General features: G+C 33.2%; 1 protein-coding gene across 4 annotated transcripts in view; it reads left to right on the top strand.

Annotated features, from left to right (window-relative positions):
- The first annotated feature begins 6,576 nt into the window (after positions 1 to 6,576).
- The window catches only part of LOC148616540 (CCR4-NOT transcription complex subunit 1-like), a 37,218-nt gene continuing 24,791 nt past the window's right edge, over positions 6,577 to 19,003 (top strand). Inside the window, exons 1-15 of one of the 4 annotated variants that reach the window (XM_088583683.1) lie at positions 6,577 to 6,885; positions 7,816 to 7,923; positions 8,964 to 9,062; positions 10,771 to 10,951; positions 11,265 to 11,408; positions 11,897 to 12,006; positions 12,654 to 12,709; positions 13,523 to 13,643; positions 13,828 to 13,947; positions 14,776 to 14,943; positions 15,348 to 15,475; positions 16,476 to 16,608; positions 16,796 to 16,903; positions 17,206 to 17,325; positions 17,827 to 17,949. In XM_088583683.1, the coding sequence (XP_088439809.1) occupies positions 6,784 to 6,885; positions 7,816 to 7,923; positions 8,964 to 9,062; positions 10,771 to 10,951; positions 11,265 to 11,408; positions 11,897 to 12,006; positions 12,654 to 12,709; positions 13,523 to 13,643; positions 13,828 to 13,947; positions 14,776 to 14,943; positions 15,348 to 15,475; positions 16,476 to 16,608; positions 16,796 to 16,903; positions 17,206 to 17,325; positions 17,827 to 17,949 (1,821 nt within the window). In that variant the 5' untranslated portion in view covers positions 6,577 to 6,783. Of the gene's footprint in view, positions 6,886 to 7,815; positions 7,924 to 8,963; positions 9,063 to 10,770; positions 10,952 to 11,264; positions 11,409 to 11,896; positions 12,007 to 12,653; positions 12,710 to 13,522; positions 13,644 to 13,827; positions 13,948 to 14,763; positions 14,944 to 15,347; positions 15,476 to 16,475; positions 16,609 to 16,795; positions 16,904 to 17,205; positions 17,326 to 17,826; positions 17,950 to 19,003 lie in introns of all 4 variants that reach the window. The other 3 variants (XM_088583685.1, XM_088583684.1, XM_088583682.1) reach the window with 3 other exon arrangements.

Genomic DNA, 19,003 nt, shown 5'->3' with positions numbered 1-19,003 from the left:
TGTTTCACTGCATCCAGTACAGATAAGGTATTACTTTTCAAATATAAAGAAGGAGGGATTAGTTTCTGCTTCATGGCCATTTCCCGCAATGTGATACAATGCAGTTTTTATCAAGAAAATACTAACCTATTATTTTCTGTCTACGTGAAAGACGTCTTTGGATATTTGGTTGTATATCCTCTCTTCAACACGGTCAGGAATATTATTTTCTTCAAACAATACACAAAGAACAACATTTTTAGAGAAGGGTCCTATTTTTGAATCATTTTTTTCTGAACAAATTAGTTTTCCCTTCTTTCTTTAAAAGAATAAAACAACATTCATAACCTGCATACTCAAGAGTGCCTGTTCACTCTTTACTTAGAATTTGATGGATTCTTTAGTTATTACCTTTCTTGTTCTCAATCATACATAATTCATCCTCTTTACAAGAGAGATCATTGATAAATTCTGAAGTACTGCTTTCGTTCAGGTCGTGATTCAAGAGTCGGGTTCTTTCAAGGAAACCAAGACTGTAGCAGGAATCAAAAGAATGTATTCCAGGGACAAAGACCAGACAAGAAACAAAGAACATAAAGTAATTAAAATAATACATACAAAGTAACAAAGTTAAATGAACAACTTGACTCCGCTAAAAACTGGGAGCTTGGACCAGATGCACCAGTAGGGTAAGCATTCTCTGCTTTTCTAGAAACACCCGCCGAGTTGCTCATAAAATCAAGTCCAGGGTAGACGAAAGTGGAAAGGAAAACTATGACACGTTGAATAAATCAGTTTTCATTGTGCCGATGGATACACCGTAACGATCCACGAGTTCATGATGGCGACCATATAACTTCTGTAGTGATGACTTCAACCTTGTAGCAACATAACCCTGTTGCAGAGAGACCTACTTGTAAGTCTAATGGTACAAAAAGTCTGCGGAGTTACGACAAGCTCTGGCATAACATACATGTATGAGTCGTGATATGAAAACTACATACGCAGGTGCTGAAGGGATGTTGCCACAGATGAAAGGAAAGCTGACAATGCTGAATGAAAAAGCATCACGTTTGTCGTATATTTTGGTCAATAGTTTTCCTTTACCATCGAATTGTAAGTGTAGGTCAAGATATGAGGCTGATTTCACAGTGTCTATTGTATCCTTTATCTCAAGTTCTTCGGGGTAGATTCTATGCAATAAATCCCCTAAACTACGATTGTTTAACGATAATACGTCATCTTTATAGCGGAAACTGGGATCAAAGGATCTAGCTAAATGATGTTCTTTCTTATGGATCTGATCAGCTATAAAGTCAGCCTCATAAGAGTGAAGGAATAGGTTAGCAAGCAGAGGAGCACAATTTGTTCCCATTGGAATGCCGACCATTTGTTGAAAAACGCGTCCACCACACTGGGCAAATATGTTGTCGATCAAAAATTCCAGCAGTTTGAAAACATCTTCTGTATATTTTGGAATTATTTTTATAAAGTATGAGTGATCTCTACCAAGAACTACATATTTGTATCTAGGTGTACCAACTTTTTTGAAGAAACAACGATGTATAATGTTATTGAGTCGGGATTATTAACTGAGTATGGGGAACAGAAGTATGAAGTGTTGAAAAATCATAGATTTTAATACTATTATATTCTGATAATAATCTTGAATTGAGGGTCTCTAAAAGATCTTCTGAATTTTTCAGGATGCCCATTGAATTAATACCACCACGGAAATAACAAGTGTTGTGTTTCGACTGGAGACCCTTTTTGACGGCTGTGGGTACATAAGTTTTGAAAGAGGTTTTGTGGTACATTTTGCATATCCAGCTATGCAGCATTGTCTGTATGAATTGTCGTGGAGTTTAGGAATCCAGTACATAAACAGTAAATCACAATCATCGTCTTTGGTAGCAGACCAAAATAAGATAGCACAGATTTATGGTTTTCAACTATCTCTTCTTTGGAGAGTGCAGTGGCAGAATAGGTCTTATGACTACTATTATTTTCTACGTCTACCTATGATAATAAACACTGTATGTAATACATTTTGCAGACAAAAACAATGTTGTTTTTGGGCTTTGTGTGCTGGTACGACACTATTTTTGTCATGTGTAGTAGACAATGTTTTTACTACATCGGTCTTTGAAAACTGATATATAAAAGATGGCATTAATTTGTATGCGACTACTTTCGCCCAATGTAGGTAATTACCGCGTTCCTGTAGACGATTCTCACCTGATTTGCTTTATCTCTAAACTTGAGAGGTCCTGGAAAATCATGAAAGTCTTAGAACGATGTTTATGCCTTATTTTTTAATAGCTATGTTAAAGCACGAATATGTCTGTTTAAGGTATTAAAGTCCAAAAATATTTAATTCAACATATTCAAAGGACCTTTAGTTATTTTTGAAATTTATTAAAATAGTTTAGACTTTTTTCGTGCTTTTAAAAAATGATATTTACGAAAACAAGCTCAATATGCATACGTTTCTCAGTAATTAATAATGTCTCCCCACTGCAAGAGTCCTTTCAGAATATATGTGTGTAATTTTACTATATATTTTACAATATGTGTTTTTTTTTTGTGACAATGCCTTAAAATAATTTAAAGATACAGTTTATACATCATATCAAGCATTTTATGTCCATTGATAATTGATATATATGTGAATTTGCAAGATAACCAAACGATTTGCTCATTGTTATAGGCATGATTTACCTTAAAGAAGTTAATTGCGGAAATACTGAACATCTTGATACCTTACGTTGACCACATATCATGATTATACAATGGCACCATTTTGTGTACAATTTTTACCAAACACATTTCGTGTCCGCCAAATCTTGATTGATTTCAGGCACTGTTACGTCTAAATGCGAGTTGTAACCTATCTTCTGAAGACTAAGAATATTACTCTGTGGTATTTTAGTCTTTGTATTTGCTTCTACAAGCTTTTACTGGAAATCACTTCAGGGGCGGATTCAGGATTTTAGATTAGGGGCGCAAAGTTAAAATTTCGCGGATTGGAACGAGGCGAAAAAATTTTTTAGATTAAATTTTTGAAGTTTTCTTCTAAAGTGGGTGCAATGCAGATATCTTTTGTGGTAAAATTAGCGAGAAATTAAAGTTTCAACCTAAAACCGTCTAAATCTATCCCTCCACATTGTAAAATCGTTATACAACTAAGATGCATTTTGTTACATATGTTATATTACGTGTACATATTTAAGATACTTATAACTAGCTTACTGCTAAATGCAATTTGTAATGATAGTTCTTCACAGTTAATGCAGCTTGGTACATGTAGGTTTTACCATATGACTTGGTCAAAAATTGAAAACATCATAAGTTACCCCAGTTGTAGTAGCTTAATAAGAAATAAAAGTACTATTGGCGCTGAAGGTTTCTTAAACAGTTTATTGAGAGGTTCCAGTGTCACTAATAATAAAAGACGCCAAGTAATTATCATAAAATAGTTGTTTGGCAATACTATAAAAGATTTTAAGGACAAAAAGCATATTAATTTTGACAATCAATATAACATATTTCGAAACAAGTACTATCTTTAAAAAAACATAGCTGACGCAGTAAAATTTGTTCTTTTCACTTATGATTTTCTACATTTCAGTCAAGAAAAACACATGGCACGCAATTTCAACTTTCCATGCAGTTTTTTTTTTCAACACCAATAAATTATCAGAATTTGGTCTATCGGGAAACAGAATTGCAATCAGGTGACTGGCGTTTCCATTGAAGAGCGTCTTTAAGGTCAAAGGGTAAAAAGCGAAACTACATCGACTGCGTCGGAAAAAGTTGTTTACAAATGACAAACATTGTTATAAAGTGTATTTTGCAATAAAAAATTGTCTAAGACAATTTTACAAAATGTGTTTAGTAATAAAAACTATTTGTTAATTGTGGCATAGTCGATGAGCATGCACAGAATTTTTTTTTAAATTTCTTCTATCCAAGAGAGTCTACCTCGCGGAAGTATATATCATTCGAAACTGTTACACGGGAGAAAATATCATAATTTGATTTTTTAACAACCCTTCTGGTTAGTTGGTTCTACTTTACGTGACAGGCGTCGTGTTATATAAAGTAATTTCGTACTGTGAGTACATACAGTTTGTTTAATAGAAATCAATTCTTAATTTGGACTGAAAGCGTGGTAATAAAGTTTGGTCAAAATTTTCTCATCTCATTAACATGCCCAGCTTAATGACAAATCACATTTGTACATAAAATGAAAACAATATTCGTTTGGGTTAAGTAAGCAAAATGATTTTTAGTTTTGACGAATATTACCACAAATTGTGTTTGTATGAAATACATTCCAGTACGGCAATGTCATTATCTTAGACACTTATATTGGAACGAGTGCCAAATGTCTGTGGTTTTTGTAATACCGTATTTGTGTTTTTAATGGCCTGGGAACTAAACGCATTGTTTTGATTATCAAATCTAATATATAATTGAAGATACATAATACAGACTTGGGCATAAATGCACATATAGCATGCGATACAAACTCCGCCCATCTCTCACACAATTTGTTTATTTTAATACATTACAGTTTTAATAAGAATCCCTACAATATCTTCCATTTTATTTTCATTTCTAAATGATTTCTTAGTACATCGTATATATCAAATCAAGTATTGTATTATTAGTTGCTTTTCTATTAAGAGTTAAAATATATCTAAGGGTTGAATTCCATTTTACAGTAACTGTTTGTAGAAGGACCGGCAAAACAATAATATGATAAAAAATTGGAAAGAGTGAATAACCAGATTATCACGAGTGCGGAACAACGCCTATTTTAAATCAGTGTGTGAAACTTGTTCCACGCGCGAGTTAATCCTCAAGCGTTTCTTGGCACGAGTGAAATATGGAGTTTGAATGTTCAAATCGTGTTGATTTAATTAGAAGTATTTGATGGTGATACATGTGTATATGGGTTTACTCATTAGATTCATCATCGGTCAGGTGATTGCTGAGTAGTAGATAGTAATATATTCGATTTTTTTCTTTGAAAAAAAATGAGTTGAAGCGAGGCAACCCCACTTTTCGTGGTTATTTATTAGTGGGGCTGCATATTTGATCGTGAGATCAAGCCCCCTGTGATTCGTCTTAGGGCTCATAATTTTATAATAGAAAGGGGTAGACATCTTAGAATTAGCCCAATATTTGTATTTGTATAAAACAATGAAGCAATGTAGTATATAAACACATTTTAGCACAGTACTCCAGAGGTCTAAGCAATTATACATAGGAATATCTAAAAATTAAAAAAAATGTATACAAAAAGTACTCAAAACTAATACTCGAGTCAAAGCTTTGGAAAGCCACGTGATAAACTAACGCGTTACGTGTAAATATTATTTTAACGCAATATCATTTATTAATAGTCGAAAGTTGTAATGTAAAGTAGCTTTAGTCGAACGTTTTAATGAAAGTTGGCCAAAGGTGTCATAATAATTACGTGTTAACTTCATTTCAAAAGCTTGATTTAACAAAAAAAAAAAATAATAATAATAATTTATTTGTTCTAACGCGTTAAAACCGAATTTATCGCGTTTAAACTTTTCAAGTTTGTGAGGTCGCATATTTAGAAAACAAAACTTCAAAAAAGTAAGCAACAGTGTCTAGAGGGTGTCGAATGAGTTTGACTTACTAACTTGTTCGAGCGGCTATTGTACATATCGGAGATACTAAGTAATTTTAAGCAATACAGATCTACATATTCCGGAAAATCGAATGGTTGCTGCATTAAAAAAGAATATAGTTTACCTAATGATTATACGCTAGCTGCAGTCTGCTCGGTGACGTGGGACTGTCATTGTCGTTCATTGAAGACCCGTGCATGGTTCACCGTGGCTTATATCTTTAATCCGATTGAATTGTATTTGATTCACAATTATTTTCAGTGTTGACCGATCTCGTTCCTTTGATTTATGTTACAATTCTTATGAGTATTATGCAGCTTCAACTTCTGAAAAGATCCTAATGATAAGGCCTACAAAGGTCTGCATTGAATCAAAGTTATTTAACGTGGTCATTATCAATTCATTTAAATCAGAAAAAGATTGAATTTTAACGCATTATTTTCTAATATTTAAGACACATATGGCCAGTAACATTAGAATTTTAACGCGGTAAATTTTATATTTCAGTTTCCAGTTCGAAATTCAGCTTGGCATTGCAAATTTTAGCACAATAAAAATCTCTATGTTTTAACGTGTTAAAATGGTTATTTAACGCGTTAAAATTGTTTAATCACGTTAAAAGCACATTTAACGCGTTAGTTTATCGCGTTTTTGACATGAACGGCCTTTCATGCAAAACTATAGAAAAAGGAAGCCTAATACATTACCAAGTCTTAGGAAAATAATTCGAGGAAAATTAGTCCGCCAGAAAGTTTGACTTTTAATACTCCTTGTGTTCGCTTTTTGGATATTGGTGCGCATTGCATTTTTTCATGTTAGAATCCATTTCAATTTCATATTTCATAAAAATTTTCAATCAATTTCACGCGGGTTTTTATTCTAACGTCACATGATTCACAGCTGACGAACTTCGTAAAAGCTCGGCAATTTTCGGCACGGATTAACATGGCTGCTGTGACGCCATGTCGATATTGAAAATAACAATGTGAATCAGAGAAAATTCCAGATGCCAGGCCAAGAAAGGCCCCTAAAGACTCATTTTATTTATAAATATTGTACAGAGAGTGTATATAGTGGACTACGTGAGCTTCAAATCAGTTTGGGGCTTTCGTTTTCAGTTTAATGGAATAATATGAATCTTGACTCATTATCTTTTGCCTTGGCTGAAATAAGTTATTCAGTGGCCAATTTGACAAAGAAAAACTTCAAATCGAGTATTGCAGAAATAAGTCATGTACGTATTATTTCCAGAAATCTTGCGTTGAACACTCGAATACAAAGAAATCCGGTAGCACAGGTCTGAAAGGGGAGATAACTATCACGATCAATTTTAAGAAACAAATATTTATTCAAATCTTAGCAATAAGGTGTATCTTAAGTAGTTGTAATAATAATGAGTTGCTCTTATGATAGCTGTACTAAAAACTGAGGTGCATAAGACATCCGTCTTGTAAATCTCATCTTGGAATTTAGTATGACCATCCTTGAATACCTGCATCAATTCCAGCAGCATATGGAAAGGCGATGAAAGAAGAAGAGTTGTTAGAAATGTAGTGTTTGATCAGGACAAAATGATAATTTTTTATGTCCACATATATTTGAAGAATTTTTAACAAGTTAGAAACAACCCATGAAGTAAAATGAACCCCCTCTTCCCATTATATTATTAGAAACAGGGGTTGTTATATACAAAAAACAACGTATATATGTAAGGATACAAAAACATGTAGATGGTAATGTTTTTCACTAAATTTTTTGAATTTGACATGTCAGCCACATGGCAGAAAATTACAAGTTTTTTTCTGACACAAATTTAGACTTAAGTCAGAAGGCATTATCAGGCTTTGATTTTTGTATGAAAGTAGTACAGTTATAACTTTAGATGTAAGGATTTTATGCATTACATCCATCTTACGTGATCCTTTCCATTATGCGTCTTAACCATAGTTTTGTGTTCCATTTCTGATTTGTTACAAGTGGTTCATCGCAGATGACATACTGACAAAAAGTAGAATTACTGATAGTCAGTTTGTACAAGTTCATGGAAAACCAGCCTAGTTAATGTTTGTTTCACTAAGTCAGGTGCTGGAATTGCTGATATTTATTAATATTAAACACCATTCAGATGTCACATAATGGAACATAATTTTATTGTGTTTTTTAGCTTGTGAATCAGCACGGTGCAGAAGCAGATAGACATTTATTTCGTTGTCTTTTTTCCCATGTTGACTTTAGTGGTGATGGTAGAAGCAGTGGTAAAGACTTTCATCAGGTACAAAGGACTTTGCCTCATGAATACAGCTCACCTTAATTTTGTCAAGCATCAATCTATTATTGCATTTACTGTGCATATCATTTAAAAATGGTATTTTCATTGGATAATCAGCTGCATAAATGATGTTTCATGAATCTATGAATCACATCTAGCTATTTATTTAGTGTAGGCCACAATTACTGGACTACTTGTATTGTCTATTTTCTGTGTATTTTAAAAATAAGATGGAAATAAACGAAGAGAAAAATGTAATTATCAGAACTCAATGTTTCATGGGCATGTAAAAGCTATGACTGGTCCCACATTTTGGAAATAAAACACGGATAATTGACATTATTGATCTGAAGCATCTTGATCTTTGATGATGTAGAGTTTCATGTAAAGATCAAAAGGTCCTTTATTTAGCAGCCTTCAGAACTCACTGCATGTTTCAGGGTTTTAGAAAGTAATTTTTGTAATAAATTTCAAAAATTTATTTACTGAGTATTAATACAAAAAAATGTTTCAATTTATACACGACAAAACAAAACACAATTTATTTAAAACTAGTTGTCACAAAGAATTTAGGGCAGATAAGATATTGTATTTTTTTTCACCAACCAACAATATTACTGAGTAGTAGTGACTGAGTAATCAAGGGAACCAAGGATCTAGCGGTAATGAAAAGAATGTAATTCAAGGACAAAGACCAGACATGGAAAACACATACACAACAAAGAACATAAAGTAACTAAAATAATACATACAAAGCAACAAAAGCATATGAATAACTCGGACTCAAGTAAAAATTGGGAGCATGGATAAGGTACACCAGTAGGGTAAGCATCCTCTGCTTTTCTAGAAACCTCATCGAATTGTAACAAATTAATTTGTTAAGAAATTTAAAGCCAGGTATCTGTTGATTTGTTTGTTGGATATCACAGTTTGCTGCCATATCAGAAAATATTAAAAGTTTGCATTTTATTTAATATTATTCAATATATAAACAATGTAATCACAACACTGATTATTTATAACACTGATTGATCTTTTTTCAGACTCAGTATTTGATCCAAGAGTGTAGTTCATTGCTGAGTAAACCTAATTTTGTATCAATACTGTGTTATTCTGTGGACAATCCATTACACCATCAAAAGGTAACTTGTTTTTTTTGTCAGAGCACACAAAGAGCTACTATAATGTCTGTAAAAATGATATAGTGCCTGATTTAGTTGTTACATATTTTATTTGCAAAAGGGATTTGAAACGACTTTAATTACTTTACATGATCATCTCAGAAAAAGTGCTTATGAGAAGACAAGCTCATTAAACTTTCATTGGTATAATAATACTGGATATTTTCTGGCCTTACTTAGATATGCTTTGAGCCAGTAACTTGAGTACTTGTATTAGCTACATATAATCAGTATATTTGTATACTTGATACTGCTGATTTGTTTTTATATTTCGAGACAATTTTTTCTTGTTTGTTGTTCAATTACCGACCTTTCCTATTCAATTTTATCAAAATGTCCTGTAGTATTTTACATTTCGAAGCAACAATAAGAGATAGAATATGAAGGTTGCCAACTATTCATCCGTCATACTTAGGGGTACCTTCTTTGTGTAATCTGTAACTCAAAAAGTATTGTACCAATAATATTGGAACTTTGGGCAGTGTTAAAATACATATTGAAGATGTGCACATTCAATTTCGGGCACATTAGTTTAACTTGCATGGTATTCGTAGGGACGGAGAATCAGCAATGTTCTATATACATTTGTGTGTAGATGCACAAAAACACAAACGACTTAAAATCATCCGGTCTGAACCGACATTTTTTTGGAAATGATGTATGTAGTTAGTAATGGATTGTTGGCACTAATTACACATACCAACACAGTCTTCCCGAAGGTTTGTCGGATATGACCGGTAAAAAATCCAGAATGCCAGACCGGAAGTCTGGAAAATTTCCGATATTAGTCATTCTTGATTTAGGTCAAAATGGAAGGTAAAACTTAGTTCGGTTCTGAAAATATTATGTCATCACAGGACCAACTGTCCTGAAAAAAAGTGAACCCACAGTGCTTGTCATTTGAGACATCGCCTATAACAACATCATTGTTTGAGTATACATAGCTTTGTCCCTTTCAGGCCAAGCTTTAAGTCATGGTATATATATTGAAAATACTTGTGTGCTGACAAATATATGAGTGTAACACAGATCTAGACCTGTATGGGTTTTTTTATTTCCAAGAACAATTTTATTCAAATCTGTTTTAACAAATCTTAAAACAAAATCAGGTCCTTTTTATTGTACCTACATTCAAAGTGGTAACTGGATAAACAGCTAACCAATAAGTTGTTGATGAATGCCTTCTACTCTCTTATACAGTATAGTTGAGAAAGCAGGGCTACTTGCTCATCACTTATGATTTTCTAAAAAAAGGTGGATTAAAGTTATTTGGGAGAGATTTTTTTTGGTTACAAGTTAAAAAACAATGAACAACTGACTGATTATAAAAATATTTAAAACCAAAAATTTAAAAGTTTTTAATATGGACTGAAGTTTTATTATTTACTAATACAAGAAAGTATGATACAGACTGATGGCCCAATATAAAAACAAGACCAATAAGCTTTGTTCACATATCGTCAAGTTGTTTGTTTCTATTTTGACGACATGTAACAGTGAAAGAAATTAGCAGTAGACTTATGGACCGAAACCATGTAAAATTAAGCAGGTCTATGGTGAAATTGGCTCAATTTCCGTGGAAATCTACAGTGCGGTCTACATAAAATTATGATGGGTCTATGTTGACCAAAAATTAAGTTTCTAACACTGATGTAACTTACTATTTCAGAATTTGAGACCATCTCCACTTTTGCTGCCACAGATTAGCAAAGTTATCAGATTAAACAGAGTACAAGAGGTGACATTTGGAATTGCACTTCTGCACTCATCCAATTCAGATACACGACAATTTGCAAGTCAGTTTGTACGGCAAAAGTTACCAGATCTTATTCGGTCATATGTCGATCCAGGTAATTTTTTTTTAGTTTTATGAAATTAGAGTAATTTGGAAAACTTCTTTTAATGCTGTTTGAATTAATAAATAATATGTATTAATTGTGTTGGTCTTTAGAAGTAGGATTTATAGTTGTCAAATGATGAACTATCCTTCAGGTTGCTCTAAAACTTCCGTTTCCAATGTGTAGTAGTATGCCTTGAATGTTGAGTACTTCTACTTGAATAATTTATTGTTTATAATTGGTTAAGAAGTCATTTAAACATGCATTTTGAAATGCATTTATTCAGATTCGAAGTAGTTTATTCTTTCTTTCTCTATTTTTGCAGAATCATCTCTGAGACAGGAAGGTGGACTGCAGGACGTTGCCATAGAAGTTCTTCACCTTCTTGTGGTTCACCTCATTAGGAATAAAGATAACTTTGGTATTGGAAACGAACAGAAAGAGACCTTCATCTCCACTCTCAGAAAAGGTTTGCTTAATTTGTTATTTTATTAGAATGTAAAAATGGGTGTTTGGAATGAAAAGGAGGATGTCTTCTTCCCATTGCTCTAAGTATTGCTGTATTTTGGTGTGTATAATATGCATTTTACATGTATTGTATGCAGTGCAATTTTGAGAATCAAAACGTGTGAAAATTTTTTTTTTAGACTTGGATTGCAGTAAAATTTTGTAGGACAAAAGTTCGATATTTTGCAAATGATTTGTCAATTTATTTACCTTTATGCAATATTTCCTACGAAAATGTAAAGGAAAGAAACTTATATTCAGACTAAAACATCATGTAAAGATCAGTAGCTACATAAATTGCATAATTTTAATTTTGAAGCATGATAAAATTGACACGGGATGTATGAAATGGCTTATACCATATTTTCCGCACTATAAGTCAATATGGAGAATCGACTAGATTTTCACATGAGAAGTGATTTTTTGCTGAAAAATCTTTCTGTGTTTCAGATTTTCCTCACGAGAGAGTACCTGTTATCTTAGGACCATTACTGTACCCTGAATCCGAAGATTTAGCTGTAGAAAAATTGACAGACATATCAAGCATGCCTAAGTCAGTGGTAAGAATTCATTTATTTCTGAAGAAGTAATAACAGGTTGTATGGTATAGTAGCTTTAGTTCTGAATTTAAAGTGGAATTCTGTCTCTTGAGACTTTGGATATTGGTACTAATTCTGGGTTTGTTGTCCAATATTGTTGTAAAATTGTGTTTGGGCTGAGTGGAATGGTAAAATAAGCTCACAACAAAATACTGTAATGGCCAATCATTTACAAAACATGATACATTAAGTACAGGGATTTAATTATCACATGTTAAAGTCAACAACATATCGCAGCACTTATCTGTTTTCATAGTACTTCCTGTGTCCTTGCTTTGGGTTTCACTGCCGTTTCACATTTAGTATTTATTTTTCTTTGTCAGAAGTCTTTGTCACAAACAATACTAAGGAAATTGATGTTATACTAAGGGCTGGTGTTTCTGACTTACCCCTGTACAACAGGTATAACTTGACCTGGATTTAAAATTTCTTAGCAATTTGTTACTTTTGTTCAGTCATATGTATATTGCTGTAAAATGTACACTCATTTTTTTTTGAAAGTGCAGATTATTCACAACTTTCTATGGAAAGTACTACATGTAAACTTGGGTGCTAAATGATCCTTACAAAAGTATTGTTGTATTTTTTATTTCAAACTTGTTTTTCAGTTTGATGCTTCTTTAGCAGACATGATTCTAGAGAGGGGTTATGGTTGTACTGCAAGGTAATTTAGCTTCTACCTAAATGTATTTATGTCTGAAGAAAACATAACTTATCATAGTTAAGCACAAGAATTGTCATATCCTGAATTTGATTCTTCTAAGGTAACATATATTTTTGTTTCTGCAGACTACATTGTTGATGCATGAAAGTTATCTTGGTCAGTTATGCAGGTCACCAAATGTATTGATATCACTATACTTTGATTCCTTTGTAAAGGAAAGCTTAATTTGGACAGTCATTAAATTAATAATGGATCTTTGTGGAACTAAGTAGTAATACTAGTAAAACCAACACACTGACAAATAGAATAATAGAATGGATGTTCTCTTGATGGGTAACTCATAAATTTGTTGGTTAACCATCTAGATATAATTACTGTGGAAGTACTATTGTTTGTGGAGTACCAATTTTTGTGGTTTTCGTGGGTAGACTAAACCACGAAATTTGGTTCCCAACAAAAAGTAGATTTCCATAGATGGGTATACTGAAATCCTCAAAACCTCGGATTCAAGAATCCACAAACTTGTGTTTCTTCCCTAATCCTGGAAAATCGGTATCCATGAATTTAAGTACTTTCACAGTAATGGATTAACATCATTAGTTACTTTTTATATTAATTGGTCAATTACCTTTTATCAGTAGTAAATGATTGGTTATTTTTTACTGATTGAACACCATTAATTTATACAAATATCAATCAAGATAAAAGTGTTACTTTACTTATGGTTTAACTTTATATTTAGTTGAATATCTGGCTGATTTGTACAAATATTAATTAAATTAGTTAAAAAAATAACTGTTTTGTATATTGCAGTCCGGATGAATGCAGGAATATGCTGATGCAGTTTGGTTTAAAGGAGGTTACCCCTTCTTCAGTTGCTAAGGTCTTAGGAATGATGGCAAGGACACCCTCTGGCATGAATGAACAAGGACAGGTAAGTAGAGATTTGAATCCTTTCTCAACTCAGAGTGTGGCCTGCAAATTGTTTGAAGTTAGAGATTTGAGGAAATCCTTGATTTGAGATTTGCCATGAAAGCTAGGCTTGTTGTATGTCATTTCAATTACTGTTTTACCTCATTGTTATCAATTGTTTTAAGCATTTGTTAAATAATTTACAGTTGGCAACTGGTTGGGATGTTGGTGATAAGACAGATAAGCCAGGTGTCAATGCTTGGAATGTGGATATCTTCATTGGTGTGGTACAAGATTTGGTATGTACCTCATGGAACACTAAACAGGTTGGTTATTTTCTCTGTGCTAATTTGAATGACCTTTGATCCCTAAAATGATTACTTTGGTCTCCCGTATTTTAAACACTCTCAAGATGAAACTTAGTATTTATACCAGTATACCATATAGTGGGTAATTTTTGCAGTTTGCTTATGTTGGTGTTTTAGGGGTGTGTTTAAATACACCAGCATGAACATTTTTTACTCTTGGATTCAGTACTGAGTTCACCAATTAGTATCTGCCTAAATTAGAAACGCTAAAATTTTACGTATATCTTTCTGCCTAAAAATTGTCAAATTTTACAACCACCAATATAACCAGCCATATGGTATCTGCCCATGATAGAATTTTAATTCAGTATCTTTCAATACAGACTTAAAACCACATTCTCTTGTGAAAAATGGAAAATGATTGCAAGATTTGTTTCATAGATTTTTCAATTAGATTTTTCGCTATTTTTATTTCCTGATCATTTGTTAAATGCTATCAAGGTATTGTTCTTCAGAGTTTCTTTCCATATAGTGGTTCTTACAGCGATAAAGGTGGAATGAAAACTGCAACAATATCCACTTGATAGTGTCGACAATTGGTTTACATTACAATCTAAATAAAATTAAAGATGTTTGACCAGAACATCTCAAAGTTTAGTTCTCCTTTCATGATTATGTTGTTATCCCTGTCAATGTTTTTTTTTTTTAACTCAGGGTAAGTTATACTGGTGTCTTTGTTGCTGATTGATGTATTATCATGCTTTGACATTAAATACAATGTAAAATTCAGACTTAATCATCATGTAGTAATGGATACAATTGACTCGATTTTAGAGTAAATTTCAGGCTCCACACTTCAGTTGGAGGGATGTAGTAGTTGAACTTGACCATTCAAATTTCATGGTTCTCAACAAGAAGGGACTGCTTTGTCTGGTAAAAGGACTCATCAAGGGTCTGCAGGAAGTGTTTCCCATAGACTACATTTACAGGCCCTGGAAAAACACAGAAGGACAGGTCAGTTATCTAGTTTTGCCTACGTAGCTGATTGATAATTGGAGGAATATAATTGATATACTCCATGTGAAAATGGATCTGCCTTATCTTATATGGACCTGATATTTGGTTTACCTAAATTGAAGACCTTTTTGATATTGATACTAATACTCTATATAAAATATAAAAAAAACTTGTTTCTAAAATTTTATATCAATTTTCCTGGACCTTACATCATTCTTTGAAGCTTAATTGAACATATATGATTTGTTCTCTTTTTCATTTATGTTACAGTTATAGAGGAGGATGTTTAACTCCAAATGTGAAGTAGTTGCATACTTTACAAAGATCAAAGACTATTCTGTACATTGTTTGATAAAGAAGAAATTGAACAATTTACAGAATGTAAACTCAATTTTTTACAGCTTTCATTCATCGTTCAAGCGCTACGCAACCCTGATGTGTTCTGTTTTGCTGACTACCCATGTCACACTGTTGTGACAGATATACTTAAGGCAGCACCAGATGATGACAACAGAGATATTACTACATGGTATTTTTTTTTAAACTGTAGAAAAGCATTGGCCAAAGTTCACTCAACTTGCAATTTTACATTTCACTGAATGTTTTACAATTATCGTATATACTTGCCTATAAGTCAGACTTTTGAGACTAAATTTTTAATTGCTAGGAAGGGTTCCGACTTACTGATGAGATCTGGCTTATGAATAAAATTTTCAGCTTAAAAATGTCAAAAGCTTGATAATTGACATGAGCATGACACCAACATTGAACAACAAGACTGGGACTGTTTACCCCAGTGTTAAATTGTAAACATCAGTTAGAGGAAAACTGTCTTCATCTTTTACTTTTTACAGCTAAAATATGATGCAGTAAAAGAATATTAACTGTTAAGTCTTTATTTTGCCACAATACAGGCCTTTTATGATTTTATTCATATTTCCCACTCCCAATTTTGTGTATTGATTTTTACCTGTGTACACTCATTATAGCCAAAAACCCTTAGGTGTAATAGAAACATGACCCAATAACGTACCATATTTCAATACAAAAGTAATAAATATTTTAGTTGGTTATGACTCAAGGCTAGGTTCCAGAAATTTTGGACTGAAAAGGGGGGTCCTACTTATACTTGAGTATATATGGTATCTTGACTCCAAATGGATGATTATAGTGCTTCATATAATGTAGATCGGGCATAGTTAGTGATTTCGGTTGCCGTCCAATGTCAACTTCCTGTACATGTTGGGACATACCTAGCATGACATGTGCAACTTCTTGTTAAGCTCAGTTGAAAACCTCATTTTGTGCTGTATTTCTGCAGATAATTTGACTAATTAGCAGGATTTTATTCATTTATGGTGATATTTTTCAGTCAACTTCTCTTATAGTCTGTACAGATTTGCTAATTTTTAATAGTGTCGATTTTATTTGTATTATCACCATACACTAAAGATGAGCTGCAGGGGTATCACATGAGGGCATTGATTCACAGATTTCTAACTTACATTTGCATTATTCTATATTTTTAGGCGTTCCCTGGACTTGGTAGAGACCTTGCTGAGGTTGTCAGAAGCTGGCCACTACCAGCAAGTTTCTGAATTATTTAAGTTCCCCATACAAAATTGTCCTGATATGCTGGTCCTAGCTTTACTTCAAATTACAGTAAGTGTATAATTTTAATTTAAAAGAAAGGAATAAGATTAAAGCATTTATTGTACATGGATACCATACAAGTTATTTTATTGTGGATCTAAGAATATCATTTGAAAAATAAATATTGGAAACTATAAACTAAAATATTATTTTTATTTTAAATGCACTACATTTTGTTATTAATTTCTTCTTTCAGCCAACATGGAACACGCTAAAGCAGGAACTGATATCAACATTAATGCCAATATTCCTTGGCAATCATCCAAACTCAGCAGTGGTCCTACATTATGCCTGGCATTGTCAGGTATGTCTCATTGCTACTTAGTCAAGTATTCCCCCTTCAAATAAAGTTTGAAGGATGTATATGAATCTCCTTGTCTGTCCATATTGCCTTTTAATGTATCTGTTTAACTGTTTGATAAAACTTTATAAGATGATTTATTTCAGTTAAAATATTGCCTGTATTGGCACGGAAATTTCCAGTCTCTGAGGGTAAATTTGGATATGATTATTCAAAATTAATGTTACATTTCTGAATTAGATAAGATTTATATATCACTATGTGTTAAGGGAGAAGTCCTTCTATGATTTTACAATGTTTTGTAGGGCCATTCAAACACAATACGGACTTTAATCATGCACTCTATGGCAGAGTGGTACATGCGAGGAGAGCAACATGATCAGAACAGACTTTCTAGGATCTTAGACTGTGCTCAGGATCTAAAGGTATATCAATTATCTTAGCATGAAGTACATATATGTAGGCACATTTGAGGTTTTGTGCCATAATGATGTCATGTCATTCAGTTTAACAATTTTGCATTTTTAGGTAAGAAAAAACATCTGCTTCATTTTATTTTGTCAAGCATCTAAGATAAATAATTCAGAAATCTAGGTATAACTTAGTGGCTATTTTAGGAAAAAGTGTATGAGAGGGTTGGACAGGGCACATTTATTATACTCCACCACCTATATAATTAAAAATTTTCATGGCAATGTATTACTATGTATGCTTTGAAATACCCCTACCCATACAATTTTTGAAAAGTGCTGTCCAATCCCTCTATACATTTTTTCCAGGAATAGCCCTAAATTTGTCATAGTTCAAAAGAATTATGAGGTTAGCACAGATAATTGTATTGAAATCTTTTAAAAAGTAGAAAGATATTTTAGAAAAAATTAAGATGCAAAATATATAATAATTAACATGTGTTTTTTTCTCAACAGGCTTTGTCCATGCTATTGAATGCCACACCATTTGCATTTGTGATAGACCTGGCTTGTCTAGCATCAAGGAGAGAGTATCTAAAACTAGACAAGTGGTTGTCTGACAAGATAAGAGAACATGGGGTTAGTATTTAATTGATCTTTGTATTTTTTGAATGTTATCTACAATATATATATTTAATATCACTACGCTTTTGATATATACTGAATATTTCATGTCAAAATCTGTATCACATGCGGTATCAACCAGAGACTTCTACATCACCCAAAGGGCCACTGGCCTGCTGGGTGATATAGGTCAAGGGTTGATACCACATGTGGTACACATTTTGACATGTCATGTTCATTATATCATTTATTTATATATACTTCAAGTATGGTCTGTGAAGGGGTGTGATATAGGGTATATAGATCTAGGGGTGTGATATAGGGTATATAGGTCTAGGGGTGTGATATAGGGTATATAGGTCTAGGGGTGTGATATAGGTATAGAAGTGTGATATACGGTTTAAACAAACACTTATAATGCATATACAAAAAAGTACATTTTGATTTAAATATATGATATAATGCATTTTTATACATATTTTAAGACTGAGGTCATTTTATGATTAATTTGATTAACTGTTTTAAATTATAAATTATTGCATTTTTTACCATTACGCTATGTAACTATGCTTATTTCAATTATTATTTCTTTATATCCGGGCCCCGTGCAGGTCCGGGTGTCAAAAGAATAGGCCTGCAGCAGCGCTAAGCTTGTCGTAAAAGGCGACTAAATAGTGCTCAGAACCCTAGCCAGGGGCTAGGGCGCTCTGCCCACAGAGCAACTGGGATGTGTGCCCCAGGTGGTGGAATGGGGTACCCCTGGCGTGTTACATGCTGGGGTTGTCAGGCTATAATACGGAAAACCTGACCCCAAACCATAGTGGTGCACAGTGTTGGGAAAGATGCCCCGTTCCTCGCATGTTAAAGAACCCTACTGTGGTATTCTCCTGGAGTAGGAACCACAGGGCTCTGCCACAGGAGGCTTAATTGCCCGACCCTACCCACCTCTCCCTATTTCCAGTGGCAATCAAAATTTGTCGACCCCATTGCCCTTGTGTCCCATCCCTTTTTCATTTCATCATTATTTCATGTTCATTTTATCATCAATTTCATGTTCATCGTCTGAATA

Source organism: Perna viridis, chromosome 5 (assembly GCF_037379345.1).
Source record: "Perna viridis isolate PV_CMFRI_1.1 ecotype Kerala chromosome 5, ASM3737934v1, whole genome shotgun sequence".
NCBI classification, from domain to species: domain Eukaryota; kingdom Metazoa; phylum Mollusca; class Bivalvia; order Mytilida; family Mytilidae; genus Perna; species Perna viridis.
The sequence above is the reverse complement of the archived record's forward strand: the minus strand, read 5'-3'. Positions and strand labels throughout refer to the sequence as shown.